Source organism: Centruroides vittatus, unplaced genomic scaffold (genome assembly GCF_030686945.1).
Source record: "Centruroides vittatus isolate TY-2023 unplaced genomic scaffold, ASM3068694v2 contig_364, whole genome shotgun sequence".
Taxonomy (NCBI): domain Eukaryota; kingdom Metazoa; phylum Arthropoda; class Arachnida; order Scorpiones; family Buthidae; genus Centruroides; species Centruroides vittatus.
Window position 1 is genome coordinate 4,486,113 of NW_027122188.1, and position 15,475 is coordinate 4,501,587.

The window sequence follows — 15,475 nt, forward strand, 5'->3', positions numbered from 1 at the left end:
CCTGAAATACCTTCATATGTCCACCATTCTTCCCAGTTTCCAAAAGAACTTCCTATATTAGAAAAATATATATATATATATATCTAATCAGAAAAATAAAATAAAATATATCAGACAGAACTAAATATTAACAACAAATATAGACTTATAAAAATATAAAAGTAGTCTTAGATTTAAATTGTGTAAACATTCCACTGGCTTAAAACAAAGACAGGTTACATTTTATGTATGATTTTCTAACAATAATAAAATATTCAAACTACATCTGAAATATGAGTTCTTGCGCTCTTTCGTATTAAATATAAAATAGCCTGAAAGAAATAGAATGCAAAATAAATTAGCTGAAACTTTCTACGAAAATTAACCTTATTCTAAGTTATTTGTTTAAATTGCTGTTCAGAATAAGAGATGTTGGGAAAGATAAAGTTCTATAATACAATGGATAAGTTTATACACTATATTACAGAATAGAATAACATTAATTAGTAAACTAATAAATTGAAAACATATATATTAGTAATAAAATTAATGTTCTAAAATATTTTAATATTTATACAACAGGGAATTGTATATTATCAAAGGAGTATTGCGTAAATTCAGCTTTCCTATTGAACTCTATGCCATCTATTTATAAAGTATTTACTGTATTCTAAATTTATTCTTAATTTGATAGTAGAGACAGAATTATTCAATTATAGTAATTATATATATATGTGCTGAATAAACATTTACTAATATACAAATGCTGAAATTTGAACAGTTTATTGGTCTACAAAATAACACAGTAACTATCTATACTGTATAATATTTCCTACTTTATTGGAATATTAAGCATCATGCATCATACGGTAATATATGGAAGTTTCAGGTGTTCGTTACCGAATAAAGTTGTTCAATAATGAGTTGTCATTTATTATAATGTCTGGGGTTTTTTTAACGGATTCTGTCGTAGATTTGCTACTAATATAATATAATTAGACCATAAAAAATTTTGTCATTTGTGAATTTCAATTTGTTAAATTTAAGAATAATAAAAAAAAGGTAAACGTGTAAGTATATAAATAGGCCTATAGAGAGAAAAGGATACAGGATACAGAATCTAAAAAGATTTCGGATGAGTGATTAGTAAAGATACGCATTAGATCTTATAACGAAAACTTTGCACACAAAACTTTGTTGAAGTGCCACTAGACCATTATTGGCTCCAAAATCAGTCTGGCAAATCACAGAAGCGACGAAAGAGTGAAAAAGAGCGTTAAGGATATACCCAGTTGGCGCTTATAGAGCGTACTTGCAATTCCATCAATTGTAGTGTCTCAGCCAAGTGGCTAGCCACTTTGGAAACGAGATTAAAGTACGAAACAAGAGGGTTGTAGCCAGCGCGACAATGGCCGACTGGTTCCCATTTTATCGTTGTTGGCTAACTATTGACGGGTAGTTGTGATCTCCCTTTGAAACCTTTTGTTGCTATAGTCAGCGATACATTGTCGTCTTAAAAACCCACTTTGTAGTTATTGATACGGCACAATGATAAATTTAAAAATAGATAATCTCGATAACATTTAAACACCTTCTAATATTACTTAGAAATATTATTATTATTATTATTATTTTATTTCCTAAGTGTTAAAAGTCTTAAATAAAATTCAATTTCTTATCTTTTCTACTATAATTTAATTTTCCTTTAGCTGAAACACGACTAAAGAAAATTTCTAACTTCAATTCTCTTCTTGATTCAAAGTTCAAAATATTCCTGTGTAGTGTCTAAGAAGAATAAATTATAATATTGATACAGATATGTTATATTTTCTATTCTGAATATTTTACTTCATTCCAGAAAAATTCCAGTCGGTAGCATGATATGAGAAGAATCAATCTGACTGCATGACCCTAAATTTCCTTTGTTAGTATTAGTGGATGGACGCCAAACCAAACTCTCGTTATTTACCTTCTCTCATACAGACAGGATACGAGATGCTATCAGCAATAAATCGATCTTTTTTACGGTAAGTTGAACTAAAATACGGTAAGTCACGCAAAGTGCTACATCAATGTACACATTGTAGTTAATTTAAGAAATTTCAGAAATAAAAATTTACTCATTAAAAATATATCAACGCTTTATCTATTAATTTTTCAACAGGAAAAAAAAAAAGAAGAAATTATTTTTTCTTATCCAAGTGATTATTTGTCTATTAATATTTTAAACTTTTATTATATTATTTTAATAATAATAATAATATTTTTTAATAATAAGAAGATAAATTTTGCCTGTAAATTTTCTATAACAGATAATTATTAATTTGGTAGATTTCTATACAGATAAAATGTGTCTTTTAGGTATTATTAAATTGTTAAAAAGCAACATTTTAAATCAATTAAGGATTTGAACGGAGAAAGTAATTTAAAATATTTATAAAGATCTAACGAAATTTCAATTATAAAACTTTTATATAGAGTAAAGAAAAAAATAGAAAGAAAATCTGTTGCTTAATTTTTGATGACGATACTCTTATAATATTTTATTTACAGAGTTAATTTAATAAAGATTTTTTAAAGATTTCTTTGGATTGAACAAAAAAAAAAGCACAGAGGATTAAATTTTTAAAATCTAAAGGAAAAAATGCTTCATTTTATAATTACTATATATTTTTCGAAAAATTTATTTAATTTAACTTTTTATACACTATTAATTGTCATATATAAACTACAATAATCAATACTTTAACACGGAAATTTAACACCTAAATTATTGTTTAGCTGTTTTATATATATATATATATTACTTTTGTGTGTATATATATATACATACATAAAACCTTATTTTTTACATTGTTTCTAAATTTTATTTTATAAAAAATCACTAATATATTACACTTAAGTGAATTAATTATATTCATTAATTTAGTTAATAGTGCTAAAAAGAAAAATATATATATTTTTTTTCTTTAAAGGAAAATTAATTTTAAAGGTTGTTAACTGTTTAAAAAGAACATCTGCGATTTCACAAGTAGTCCTTTAAATAAACCTGTAAAATAAGTAAATGGCTGATTTTTAGAAAATGCTTTCTGCATGCTAATTGTAGCGAAAGGTTAAAATGCAATAAAAATTACCAAAAATATGTTACAAGCATAATTAAATATAGCTAAAAGATTTATTTACGTCAATACCAGGAAGACATACGGCTAAATTATATTTAACGTAGGTTACATTTAATCCAAATGAAGTTATTTTTATTAATTCATGCGATATCTAAAGTATGATTTATTCGCTGTAAAAAGTGAAATTATTTCGCTTAAAAATATAAAATAAAAAAGAAAAATTAAGATTTTTTAATGGTTTAAACCTACAAGGAAAGTTGCCAAATTTAAACTAATTAACTATTAAAGTCATTATCTTTACAATATATATTTTTAGTTGAATATAAAAAAAAACAATAAAAATTTATTTATTTACAGAATCTAATTAAAATTTCCTTAAACCGTGGAAAATTTTTTCAATGATACAAATCATATAAATTGAAGTTGAGTAATGCTTAAAATTCCAATAATAATTTGGTAAGTTGTATAGAAAATATTTGAATTTATATATAAGAAATATAATTATAATTTTTTTCTTATATCTTTAGCCAAACTAAATATTTGAATATTTTCTGTAATTATGTGATATAAAGGAGTTAATAACAATCATAAGCAATAATTAATCAGTCTAATAATTTGTTCACGATGTATTTTCGTCTCATATCTCCATAAAAATTATATAAACTATTTAATATTCTGTCTAAGAAGTAAGATCTCTTCCTTTAGAACATATAGAAACAGCAGTAAAATAACATGGAATCTACAAAAACTTTCTTTTTGTATGTTTTGATAAGGTAAGTTAAATGCAACCTGTATTAAAATTCATAGAGTTTCTAACCGAAAAAAAAATAAAAAATAAAACTTGGCTTCCTCTTTCGTTTGATGAATAAAATAATTAATAAAGCAAAGAAGTAAGTGATCGAGCAACGAACCATTCCAATTTACTAGACTCTTCTCTGCACTGAAAGCAAAACATTGTTGTTGTCAATCTTACAGAAATATCTACTGGATAAATTACTTTATGTCGAAATAACAAATATAAATATTTTTGATGATAAAATGTCGAAAATCGGAACATTTATCAATAATAAAACTCATGAAGTTTTGACCGATATTCGAGTTACACACGTTTCATTAGCTAATTTGTTTGAAAAATATAAATTATTATTTTTTTTCGTAACTATAAAAAATTGTACAAACAAAAAAATCAAAAGGTTTGATTAATATTTTATAAATCGTTTATTTTTAAATGCACTTTTTGAGTGCTATTTTTTTTTTCTTTATCTTGTACAAATATAATATATTATTAACCATATGATTAAACTTTCATTTATGTCTATCCATGTTTAACTCAACTTTATATATATATATATTATATTCAATAAACAAATTTAAAAAATGATCTCTCATTTGTAAATATTATAAACTTTGTTTTCATAACGATTTCGTTTTGTTTCCTTTTTTAAATAATTGTGCAATTATAAACAAAACTAAACACTTAGAAGCAAAAGTGTAGGTTTTTGAGTGGGTAAACTTTCTACTTTTGTAATTACAAAGAACGTGGAGATGGTGATAATGCTTTTCTTAAAATTATAGTAATAGTGTAAGCTATTTCCTATAATTAAGGAAAACAAAAATAGCTAAAAACAACATTTATTTGCGAAAAAATGATGCTAACCGAGAGATTATTTCGATTATTCAACTGATTTAAGCAGCATGATAACGTTTTCAATTGCACTTTTTAAGGAAATACATACTAAATATATACAAAGTTATAAATTACGTCTCGTTAGACAAAAATTAAAATAGTTTATAAGTATTTAGACTGTTATACAATAGCATTATTATTTTAAATTTCATATTATAAAACGTAATTTAAATGGCAATAATAATAATAATAATTTTCTAGGAAAGATAGAAAAAAAATAATAATAATAATTGGAAAATTTCGATTTTATAATGATTTTTAAAGACAATTATCAGATAATCTCTTTATGATATATAATATTCAATATGTAACGAAATTAGATTTAAGTTTTCTATTATATTATAATCACATTTCGTGAAGTTAGATTATAATTTGCTTGCATTATGCACGCAAAATTTGATTAGATATTATCGCATGGCAATATCCCATTTTTTGCACGCCAGAATTTTAAAATAAACTTTTTGGATATTCTTGGTTTGTTATCTGTGAGGAATCATGAATATAATAATTATTGTTTATAGTTACCCAACGGTAGTCAGATATAAAAGAAACTTTTTACGCCGTTTCCTCTAGCCAAAAATCCGATATTTAACTCAAATTTTCTGCAATTTTATCGTTCTTTTAAATATATTTCCTATACTAGATTAAATAAATAATGATAACGATCAACAAAGATTTTTCTGGTTGAGAATCCCTATAATTAATGTTATAGATATGAATCAAGTAAATAGTATTCTTCCAAGATAAAAGAATGCACTTCTAAAAACTGGGCGTTAACCGAATATCTGGTGCACGCATTGTAAAAACCCACACATACAATCAAGTATCATATACTTTATCTAATTTAAACTTGTAGAAAAATGTTAATTCGCGTAAAGAATAAATATTTTCTAGTTCAGGTGAAAACGGAAGATAAATACCCGTATTATTTCCGTATACGGTATAAAATTTTGAATATTTTATAATATTCTACAATCATTTTTCTTTATTTATCTGCTTATCCAATACGTGTCTCATTTAATGTTGCATAATTTACGTAACATTATGAAGAAGATTACGTTGTTAATGTTATGATTTTTACAATAAATGCAACGTTACGTATCTTATATTAATTAATCTTCTTATAATTACACTAATTGTTGCATTCGAGAAAGTAAACATAAAAAATGCATGAGTTCTTATTAAAAATGATTCGAAGAAGTTTACGAATATATTTATATAAAATTTAAAATCTTTTCTAATTATAAAATATGATATTGCATAAATTGGCTCTGTTATATTTTAATTTATTAAAATGATTATTTTTTATTGTAAGAAAGTTAATTTTATATCATTTTGTTTAAAGCATGTCGAGCGAAACAGCAATATTCCTTCTCTCCATTGACGTTATAATAAGAGAAATTTAAAAAAAAAGGGATAAATTTGTAAGGATCTATTATGTTCAATTTAATTAGTTAATTTTCAATGTAAATTTATAACAGAATTGAAAAATATTTTTTCTATTTATACTATTTTTAACAATTATTTTTAGTAAATTTTTAATTGAAAGATCAAAAGTAATAGAAAAAAGTTTCACTAAATTGAATTTTCTCTAACACAAAATCAGTCTGTAAACGCTTTACACAATCGTCTTGTGCACTTCTAGGAGATAAATACAACATCCAAAGTGGCATCTAATGTAAACTGGCAGGTCACGAATCGGACAATCAAAACAATCGACCGTTTCCTTCACATATTTATCTCTTTTCAACGATTCTCTGAATAAATGCAAGCCCAAGAGTTTTTGTCACAATTTCTGATTGATCTGGTGCAGAGAAAAGTTTGGATTATCCTGAAAATTCTCTTTAGTTCGGTATAACTAATTTTATACTATCAAAGAAATACTTCTATATACAAAATATATCATTGCTAACAATTTTAAAATGTTGTATTTGATGGCTTATTCGCTACAAAACTTTTTAATTTTTTTTTAATATAACGTGTTGACTTGTTTATAAATTCATACAGGAAATTTTTTTTATTGTTTTGAATAAAAAAGATTTATATTTCCTTAAAATATAATTTATTCTGAAGTTTTTTTTATAAATTTTTAATGTTTTTTGACTGCAGGAAATTTGTTAGTCAGTTGTGTTCTTCTTTGTTGATGGTTAATTAATAAAATGCGGTCAACCCTCCATGTGGTTAATTGTAATACGCTTTTGCATATATATGTATAATTTAAATAATTAGAAAACCTTATAAAATGAAAAATAAAAGAAAGAATAGGGAATGGCTAGAGAGGGTATGTTACCTATAAGATGAACTACTTTATTGTAGAATAAAATTTTCAAATACTTCTGTAGGTTAAGCTAATTAGAATTTTCAATTCCTAATAACTAAAAAGGAAATTTGATTTAAATTTTTTTACTAATTTTTATATTTAAATAAATATTAAAGAAGTATTTAATAAATATTTCAAAACATTAAAATTTCAATTGGAATTTCTGTGATTAGAAAATTTTTTCGATTAAAATTTTTATAGAATTAAAAAGTAAGTTTGTTATTGACGGTAATTTTTCAACTGATGTAGTAAAGTAAAAATTGTTCAATTTTTCTTTCTGTATTTTTTCGTGTTTTTGAAGCTTCCTCGTAAATCACACGTATATATTTTTTTTCCTATATAAAAGATAAAATAAAATACTACAAACCGCTTACCTAATATATGAAGAAACACAAGCAAGCCGATAAGTCTCAGCAAACCATTCATGTTCCCGTACTAAATCTCTTTTATAAAGTTTCCTTGCAAAGTCTGTGCGGTAATGTAATCCCCTATACGATTCAATGGGATTCCAATAGATGGTTTAGACCGTATGCTACATTACGAAGGGTTGACATCGACGGACAGTGTGTGTATCGAGGGTTAGTCTGGCCATAGTCCGTACCGTACGATCCTAACGACGAAGCGATTGTGACACAACTGCTTACACGTCGGCAACCAAGTCCCGTCAGGGAATCGATAGAGTCAGCATACCTGGACTATACCCACAGCGCCCTCTCTTAGTCCGTTATAAAGAGGATATGTTGGTCAATCGACTCCATTCAGGCGAAGGTGCCGAAGGCTATCAGAACTCTTCCGTTCGGACGTCCTCTTCCGATTGATACCCGTTTACTACGTCACAACCAATAACCGTTTCGATCTCTTCAGTTCTTGGATTAATTTTTCTCCAGACGTGCAAACTGCAATTTCTAATATGCATTTTACTAAAAACGGTATATTGCGCTTATAAAAATCAATATACTTTTGTACTGGCTCCGTTCATTTGAGTTCAATATACTGGCAATGTTTGGGTTCGTATGTAAGAAAGTATGTTTGCTCGGGGTATACTTGCAAAGGAGTGTATTTGTATAGGATTTATTAGGATTGAAATATGTTTATGATAGGCTAAATTTGTATGGATTTTATTAGTATTGAGCTACGTTAGTATCAGATGTAGTTTGTATTGGATTTTATTACGTGAATTAGTAGTATGGGGTAAATAAGCAATGAAGTATATTTACATAAGGACATACTAATATTGCATTATGCTTATAATGGATTTATTTATGTTATCTATATTTACATAATATATTTTTAATAATCTATATTTTTGGATACTATTTTAAATTCTATATATTTTGATATAAGTTGTGTTTAGATTTTATAACCAATTCGTTTCGAGAAACACGATAACATGTGTAATACTTTCCATATTTTCTATCTTCTGCTTTAATTGAAATTCAGTTCAGATAAATTGAATCTGGTCATACTATCGTTTTTTAAAAATATTTATATATATAAATTTTGATATCTACATAGGACTTATTTCAATAAAAATATCATACGCAATTTGTGAAAAGGTAATGGAAAAATAATAATAATCGAGAAAATACAAATATTATTTTAATATTTTTTTATTTTTGTTTTTAAAGAAATTCATTTAAAAGCTACTTGACTTCAGAACCTTTTAAATTTCTTCCATCTGTTTAAACTTTTATGAGAAGTGACAAAGCTTTTTTTTTCATCGTAAAAATTCCATAATCATAAAATAAAACATCACAAAAATGATAACTATCTTAACACTATCCTCTCAAATGCGATAAAATAGAGCAGAACGTTCAATGTGTTCCGCAAGTAAGATGATCTGTGCACTGTCATATCTGACATGTGCACATGTCGTTGAGATTAATGCAGCATGAGACGTTAATTACTCCGTCTAGCAATATGACTATGTCACTTTTACTTTTTATCGTCTGTTAAACGTACACTATTAAGGTACCTGGATAGCGTTCTAGTGATAAGATTTGATGCTGGATTATCAGGTAAAGCCTTCTCAATCCTCAAAATATTCTGTAACCTTCACTTAGAGCAAACTGTCACGAATGAATATGCTCCTGCAGTTTGTTGAAAGATTATTTCCTGCTATGAAAATAATGAAAAACAAATTTAAATTTATGTTTTAAGAAATGTTTTATTCGTAATAACTTTAATTTGAAATCAAATATAAATAAAATGAATTTAACACACTATAACATCATTACAATTTCTTAGGCTTAGTCGATTTAAATCAAAATAGAGCATTTATATTAATATTTCTGTATATAGAAAACTTATATCATTTGTTAAAAATGCCAATGATTTAAGAAATATATAATTTCGATATATTATTCTATAAGTTTGCTGTCTTAAAGAACGTAGAAACGTTAAAAAATATGAGTGCAAACTTCAGAAAAGGATAGTTAAATGAGAAATTTAAGATAACGCTAACTGTAATCTGTTGCCTGTAGCAAGTCATCGCGTGTTTATCGTTTAATATGCTAAAATAATTTTAACTTCCTATATTAATTTTTATAAAAAATATTTTCCTTATTCCGCGTTTAATTATATAAAAAAAAGAAATTTCTTTAACATTTTTTTCTGTATGGGGTAAAACGATGTATCCCATTTATATAAATAAACATATCGTATTATTATTAAAATGCAAATTTACTTATGTCAAATAATTTTAGTTGTTTTAATATTTGAATGACAATTAAATCGATTGACTGATTAATCAATATGCACAGTGAATAACTGAAAATGAAGGGAATTCCAATCTTTATTATCTGACAGACTTGTTTTTCGATGCAGGTAAAGACTATGCGAACCAGTTTCCAATTAAGAAGGGAAAAAGAACGAACGCGTAACTTAAGATTTTTTTTTCTTTTATCATTCTTTGCTGTCCAAGCGACTGAGCAAAGATGAACCAATTTTGCACTCGGCTGAATTCATTACACGCCAGTTGGAGGCCTTGTTCATCCTGAGGTCGTCGTTTGCAGAGCTTCGAAGACTGTTTGTTGTATAATGTTGGTTGCTGTCTTTTCTTTCTTAAAAACGATGTCGAAATGAACGGAGTGAGACGTGAGAAAGGATATTAATTTTGTCAGCAGAATCAACTGGAGTGAAAAAAACACTACAATGTTCTTACTATTGACGAGGATACAATGTCATCTTGTCGTAGAGTTTACTTTGGTAACAGATTGAAAGATTGGTAACATTTTTATCTCTAGTTAAGTGACGCGGAAATTTGTTGCATTTAATGAATAATCCAATTAAAAACGTTTACTTTCATAGCTTCTCATTAAAGTTTCGTTAAACAATAATAGTAATGAATGAAGAAAGAATGATTTTCGAGTACTTTACTCACAGCTTCCAGCTTTTGTGGATGTCTGTAAATAATAGTTGCATATTTATCATTTGTTATCGAGATTCATGTACCGTAGTTTCAAATATCTCATTAACTAAAACTAACGAAACATAATATAAAGCTAATTAAACTTTGATAAATTTTCCTTCCAATGATATTGTTATTGAAATTCTTCATTGAAGTATTCACTAACATTCGTATTTAAATTTATCAATATTTCTATAACCAGGAAGATAAATAAACATCTTTAATTAAATTTTTATGTACATTGATAAAAATAAAGGCGTCCGGGATTAGTACACAATACAATGCAAATTGTTGTATATATCATTAACAATATTTTTATTGTTTGGATTCATAGAAACATTTCGTTTTTGGTAAAAAAGTAACTGGACCGAAATGTATTTTAACATAGTCTTTTCTTTGTTCTTTTTGAAAAATTTCTTGGTAATATATATTATTATTATTACAAGTTTATCAAAGGCTTGCAAAGATCAGCGCTGGCATTGCATCTAAACAACGTAATATAATAAGAAAAATTCGCAATAAGATCGATTCCGATCATCCGTAGAAAAAATATATGTCTTTGCATTATATAATACGGAAGAAAAGGATGTATTATTGCCTATTCTGCCAATATAAAACAAGGTTTCTGGGATTTTTAGTCAGAACTGGTCACCAAGTGAAAGATGAAAGTCACGGAAATACCTTCCGGCTGTGGAAGCCAATACTCTAAACTAATAGTATAAAAAGCGATTCGTGACAAAATCAACAAAGTAGAAATAGCTTTACATTTTTTCTTTAACAATAAAAATTTATTGATTTTAAAAAATTGATGATAAAAAATTTTGCTGCTTACTTCATAAAGTTAATAGAATAAATAAATTATCCTGTATACAAAAGCTTATAATTTCATTTTAATGTATTAATACGGACTATATAAAATCATCATTAATTTCCTCACAACAATGTTTTTCGATTTACTTTCCTAATATAGAAATTTCGGGATTGTTAGTTCTTGAAGAGCGCTTCATTCTTCCAAATGGTTGAACATCATCAACAAAGCTATTTCAGAATTTAACAAAAGGAAAATTAATTCTGTCAATCTAGACGAAAACTCGATTTCCTCTCTTACTATTCTTAACTTTCAATTTTTATGAAAGTAAAAAATGTTATTAAATTTACAGAAACTACTCCGAGGTTCTTCTTAAGATGAAAATATTTCCGCTAAGTTTCCGTTTTTATCAAGAAGGTGGAAAGTCGAAACGTGATATCTTCACCTAGTAGCGTGATTGATTGATAACTATAGTATTTCTATCACGAACACAGACCTGTACTTAAGAACAGGTCTCTTCGGCGGGATAAGTGCCAGTTTGAAGCAGATTCATTTGACTATTTATCACAGATTTATTTCTCTTAATGCTTATTTTATCTATCAGAAATTTATTTATATTACCAAAATTTATTTTTTGTATTTTATAAAACGTGTAAAGAATTTCAAAATCACAAAACATCATCTCGTTACTCAAGAAAATTAAGCAATTTCAACATTACATTGATAGGATGGTTCATCTAACATCAATCAGTTGTGTGTTTTTATGGATTATAACATACAAAAATCACTTCCAATTGATTTCCACATAAGTAAAGGAAAATAAAAAGATTAAAATCGACGAAAATATTAAACTACTCTTATTATTAATCTCAATTTATAGTTAGATTATACTAAACTTTTTATGCATAGTTTTTAAATACCGGTATAATTACTGATTATTTCTCTTCTTAGAGACTTAATTTTTAAATTACATTTTATATTATATAATTAGAAATTTATTATACTTTTCAGTAATTTTATTCATTGAACAGCCTTATACTATACAAAACATGAATAAAATGAAAAAAATTACTGTATCTTTATAATGTTTCCGACGAATTTATTGTTGATAAAAGTATCTGTTTGCATTTAAATTATCCAGAAACTGAAGTGAAACATTATAAACTACTTATTAAACAGATATCTACAGTTTTGAATTTGATTCATTTACATCAATTATAAATGAATTTTTGAGATTGATTAATTAACCCGGAATATTAACCTAAAGCAAATTTAATAAATTTGCAATTAAATTTCAATGAAAATATAAAGTTTAGTATTACTAAATGAATCATAATTGTGATGTATTATATATTTACAAATGTTTATGGATTTTTAATGTAGTATTATTATTTTAATAGACAATTTTAAATTTCTAAATTCCAAAACGTCCATTAATTAGAATTTATCTTATATTATAATTTTAAATAGTTATCTGTTATATAAAATATTTATTACTCTATTACTATTATTATTATTGCAGTTCTGTTAATATAATATTTGTCTATTAATCATTAATAACTGGTAGATACACCAGGCGCTATCTGGGGTAAAAAGTAATAAGAACAAACAAACGAAATTATTTTATATTATTATTTTAGCCTATCATTGTTATGTTTATCACAAAGTGTCAAGGGGTACAGGGAAGGGGTTGGATGTTTAGGTTTTATGATAGCCTTTATTTTCCACAAGGTCTTAGAGAGTAACTCTGAAAAACTTGGTCCAGGTTGGTCAGAGTTTAGGAGTTAATAGAAGGGTGAAATCAGGGAAAAAAGTGAGGTTTTTAACTTTATGATAGCCTATATTTTCCTTAGAGAGAAAATTTTAGTGCAAATCAGTCAGAGAGTTTAGGAGTGTACAGAGAACACAGAGACATTCTGTTTACATATATGAATAAGTTTTCAAAAATTTATTGACTTATTATTTTATTTATTTAAATTACTACAAAGTTTTTTCACTCTTTATACAGGGTACAAAATAATAGAATAGGATTACATCAAAATAGAATTATATACAAAATTCAAATAATTAAATTAAATTTACAATATACAATTATTAAATAAACAAAAACCAGTGACCAAACTGTGATGATCTGGTGCCATAATAGTACAGATAAATATTGCTTTTAAGTACATTTTCTATATAAAAATACAAAAAAAAAAAAAAAACATAAAAGTAATAAAATTTAATTTTTGTATTTTGATAAAAATACAAAACTTAAAATTTTATTTTTTTGTATATTTTTATTTAAAAAAAATAAGCAACAGGTCCTCACAGCTGGTCAACACCAGATTAAATCCCCAATTTATCAAACTTAATGACTTATATAGTATCATTTATTAATATTTTAAATATAATTTTTTCCTTAAATCTAATTTATATAATATTAATATTAATATGTAGATTATAAAATAAAATAAGTTTGTTTCTTTTTATAAAATACAATTTAGTTTATTTAACGTTAATTTTTATTAACTTTATACTTTAAAATTTTTATAAAAAAAACTAAATTGCATTTAAAATTTAGTATAAGTAGTTTCCTTTTATCTTAAACTTTTTTGTATTTTTTAATCTTAAAAATTGGCTGTAAAATCTCAAAGGAATCGAAGGTAAATTAAGTGATTTTATAATATGCAAAAACAAAAGAAGTTTTATTAAATGTTTTTTTAAAAATTATATCTATATTTGAATAAATACAGTAAAGAGAATTAATTTTATAGAAACATAATGTAATTATAGGCCTAATTACTTATTTGAAAAGGAAAGTCTTAATTATATAAAATTCAATTTTCAATGCCTTGATGCCAATTCTTCACTTTCCTAAAATAGCATTTACTATTAAAAAATTAATGTAAAAAAAATAAATAAAACTTTTTTTAGATCAATTACATCCGTTTTTTGTCATTCAAATTATAATAATTTTCTTTTTCAAAAAATAATAACCTGTATTATATAATGTTTATGTTGTTTTTTATACTATAAAAGTTGTTGTTATTAGTTATAAAATATTTATTAATAAAAAAATAAATATTTTTTATGGATATTAAAAATTTATTTGATTTACTAAATTTTGTCAAAGCAAATATATAAAGTAGAATTAATGTAAAAGTATGAAGTAATAAATAAATAAATAAAACAAGTAAAATTCGCTAAAATAAGTAAATGAAAGAAAATTAGTGTCAAAAATATCACAATATAAATATTAAAATAAGCATTAATTATTCATAAACCAAATATGAAATTTAATTTAATATATTTATAAAGTAAATATTGAAGTGATCGAAAAAATACAGTACAAATATACTATGATCTTATTTATGTTAAATTTAACTGTTTTTATAATTAATATCTCTTTAAAAATGGTTAGAAATATTGATCAATATAACAAAGGAAACTGTCTAAGTATCGATATAAACCAACGTTTAATAAAAATTTCTTACACAAATAATTTTTCAAATCTTGACATCTTAACAAATTCGTTTCTTTATTTACAGATAATGCTCAACAACTGCTTTTTTCGTGAAATGTTGGTAACTTGAGAGTTATAATAGATCCGTATCATGGAAGTTAACAAAGCTTTAAGCTTTCTTGCCAAGTTGGCCATCTGGTTAATATACAAAAATCCAAAACAGAAAACAAATTGAAAAGCTAAGTCTGCAACAACCGTTTATTTAAATTAGAGGCGAATGCTTGAAACATTACAAAGACTTTAGTTAAATTAATGATAAAGAATGAGCTGAAATAATGAAAAAATTTCACACACGAATAGAATTTAAATATAATACTGTTATTAATTTTATTTAATAATTTTATGCTATTTTAATATTATTTTTTAAAGGGTTTTATTACGATATCAACTTATTATTATTTTTTTTATTATCATACTTACATCATAATCCTCTACTCCATTTTTCATAACATTAACTAAACTTTTTCTAAAAATAAATAAGTGCCAAAAAAATAAATTAAAATATAAATATTCAAAAGAGTAATTGAATTTTATTATTATTAATTTTTGCAATAATTTTTATACGAATTTTTAAATAAAAAGGAGAAAGAAAAACAAAAGGTTTAAATAATTACGATAATTAATAACAATAAAAAAAACAGG

At 25.0% G+C, this 15,475-nt stretch overlaps 1 protein-coding gene and 1 long non-coding RNA gene across 3 annotated transcripts in view; one reads left to right on the forward strand and one right to left on the reverse strand.

Moving 5' to 3' along the window:
- Positions 1 to 7,931, reverse strand: part of LOC136975127 (carbonic anhydrase-related protein 10-like) — a 118,807-nt gene extending 110,876 nt beyond the window's left edge. The window contains exons 1-2 of the mRNA XM_067270148.1: positions 7,483 to 7,931; positions 2 to 52 (exon numbers count right to left, since the gene is read on the reverse strand). Of these exons, the coding sequence (XP_067126249.1) occupies positions 2 to 52; positions 7,483 to 7,534 (103 nt within the window). The 5' untranslated portion in view covers positions 7,535 to 7,931. The remainder of the gene's footprint in view (position 1; positions 53 to 7,482) is intronic.
- The window catches only part of LOC136975129 (uncharacterized), a 36,425-nt gene extending 21,247 nt beyond the window's left edge, over positions 1 to 15,178 (forward strand). For both annotated transcript variants that reach the window (XR_010880748.1, XR_010880747.1), the window contains exons 4-5: positions 1,838 to 2,006; positions 14,859 to 15,178. This is a non-coding gene — a long non-coding RNA (uncharacterized lncRNA). The remainder of the gene's footprint in view (positions 1 to 1,837; positions 2,007 to 14,858) is intronic.
- The last annotated feature ends 297 nt before the right edge of the window (positions 15,179 to 15,475 follow it).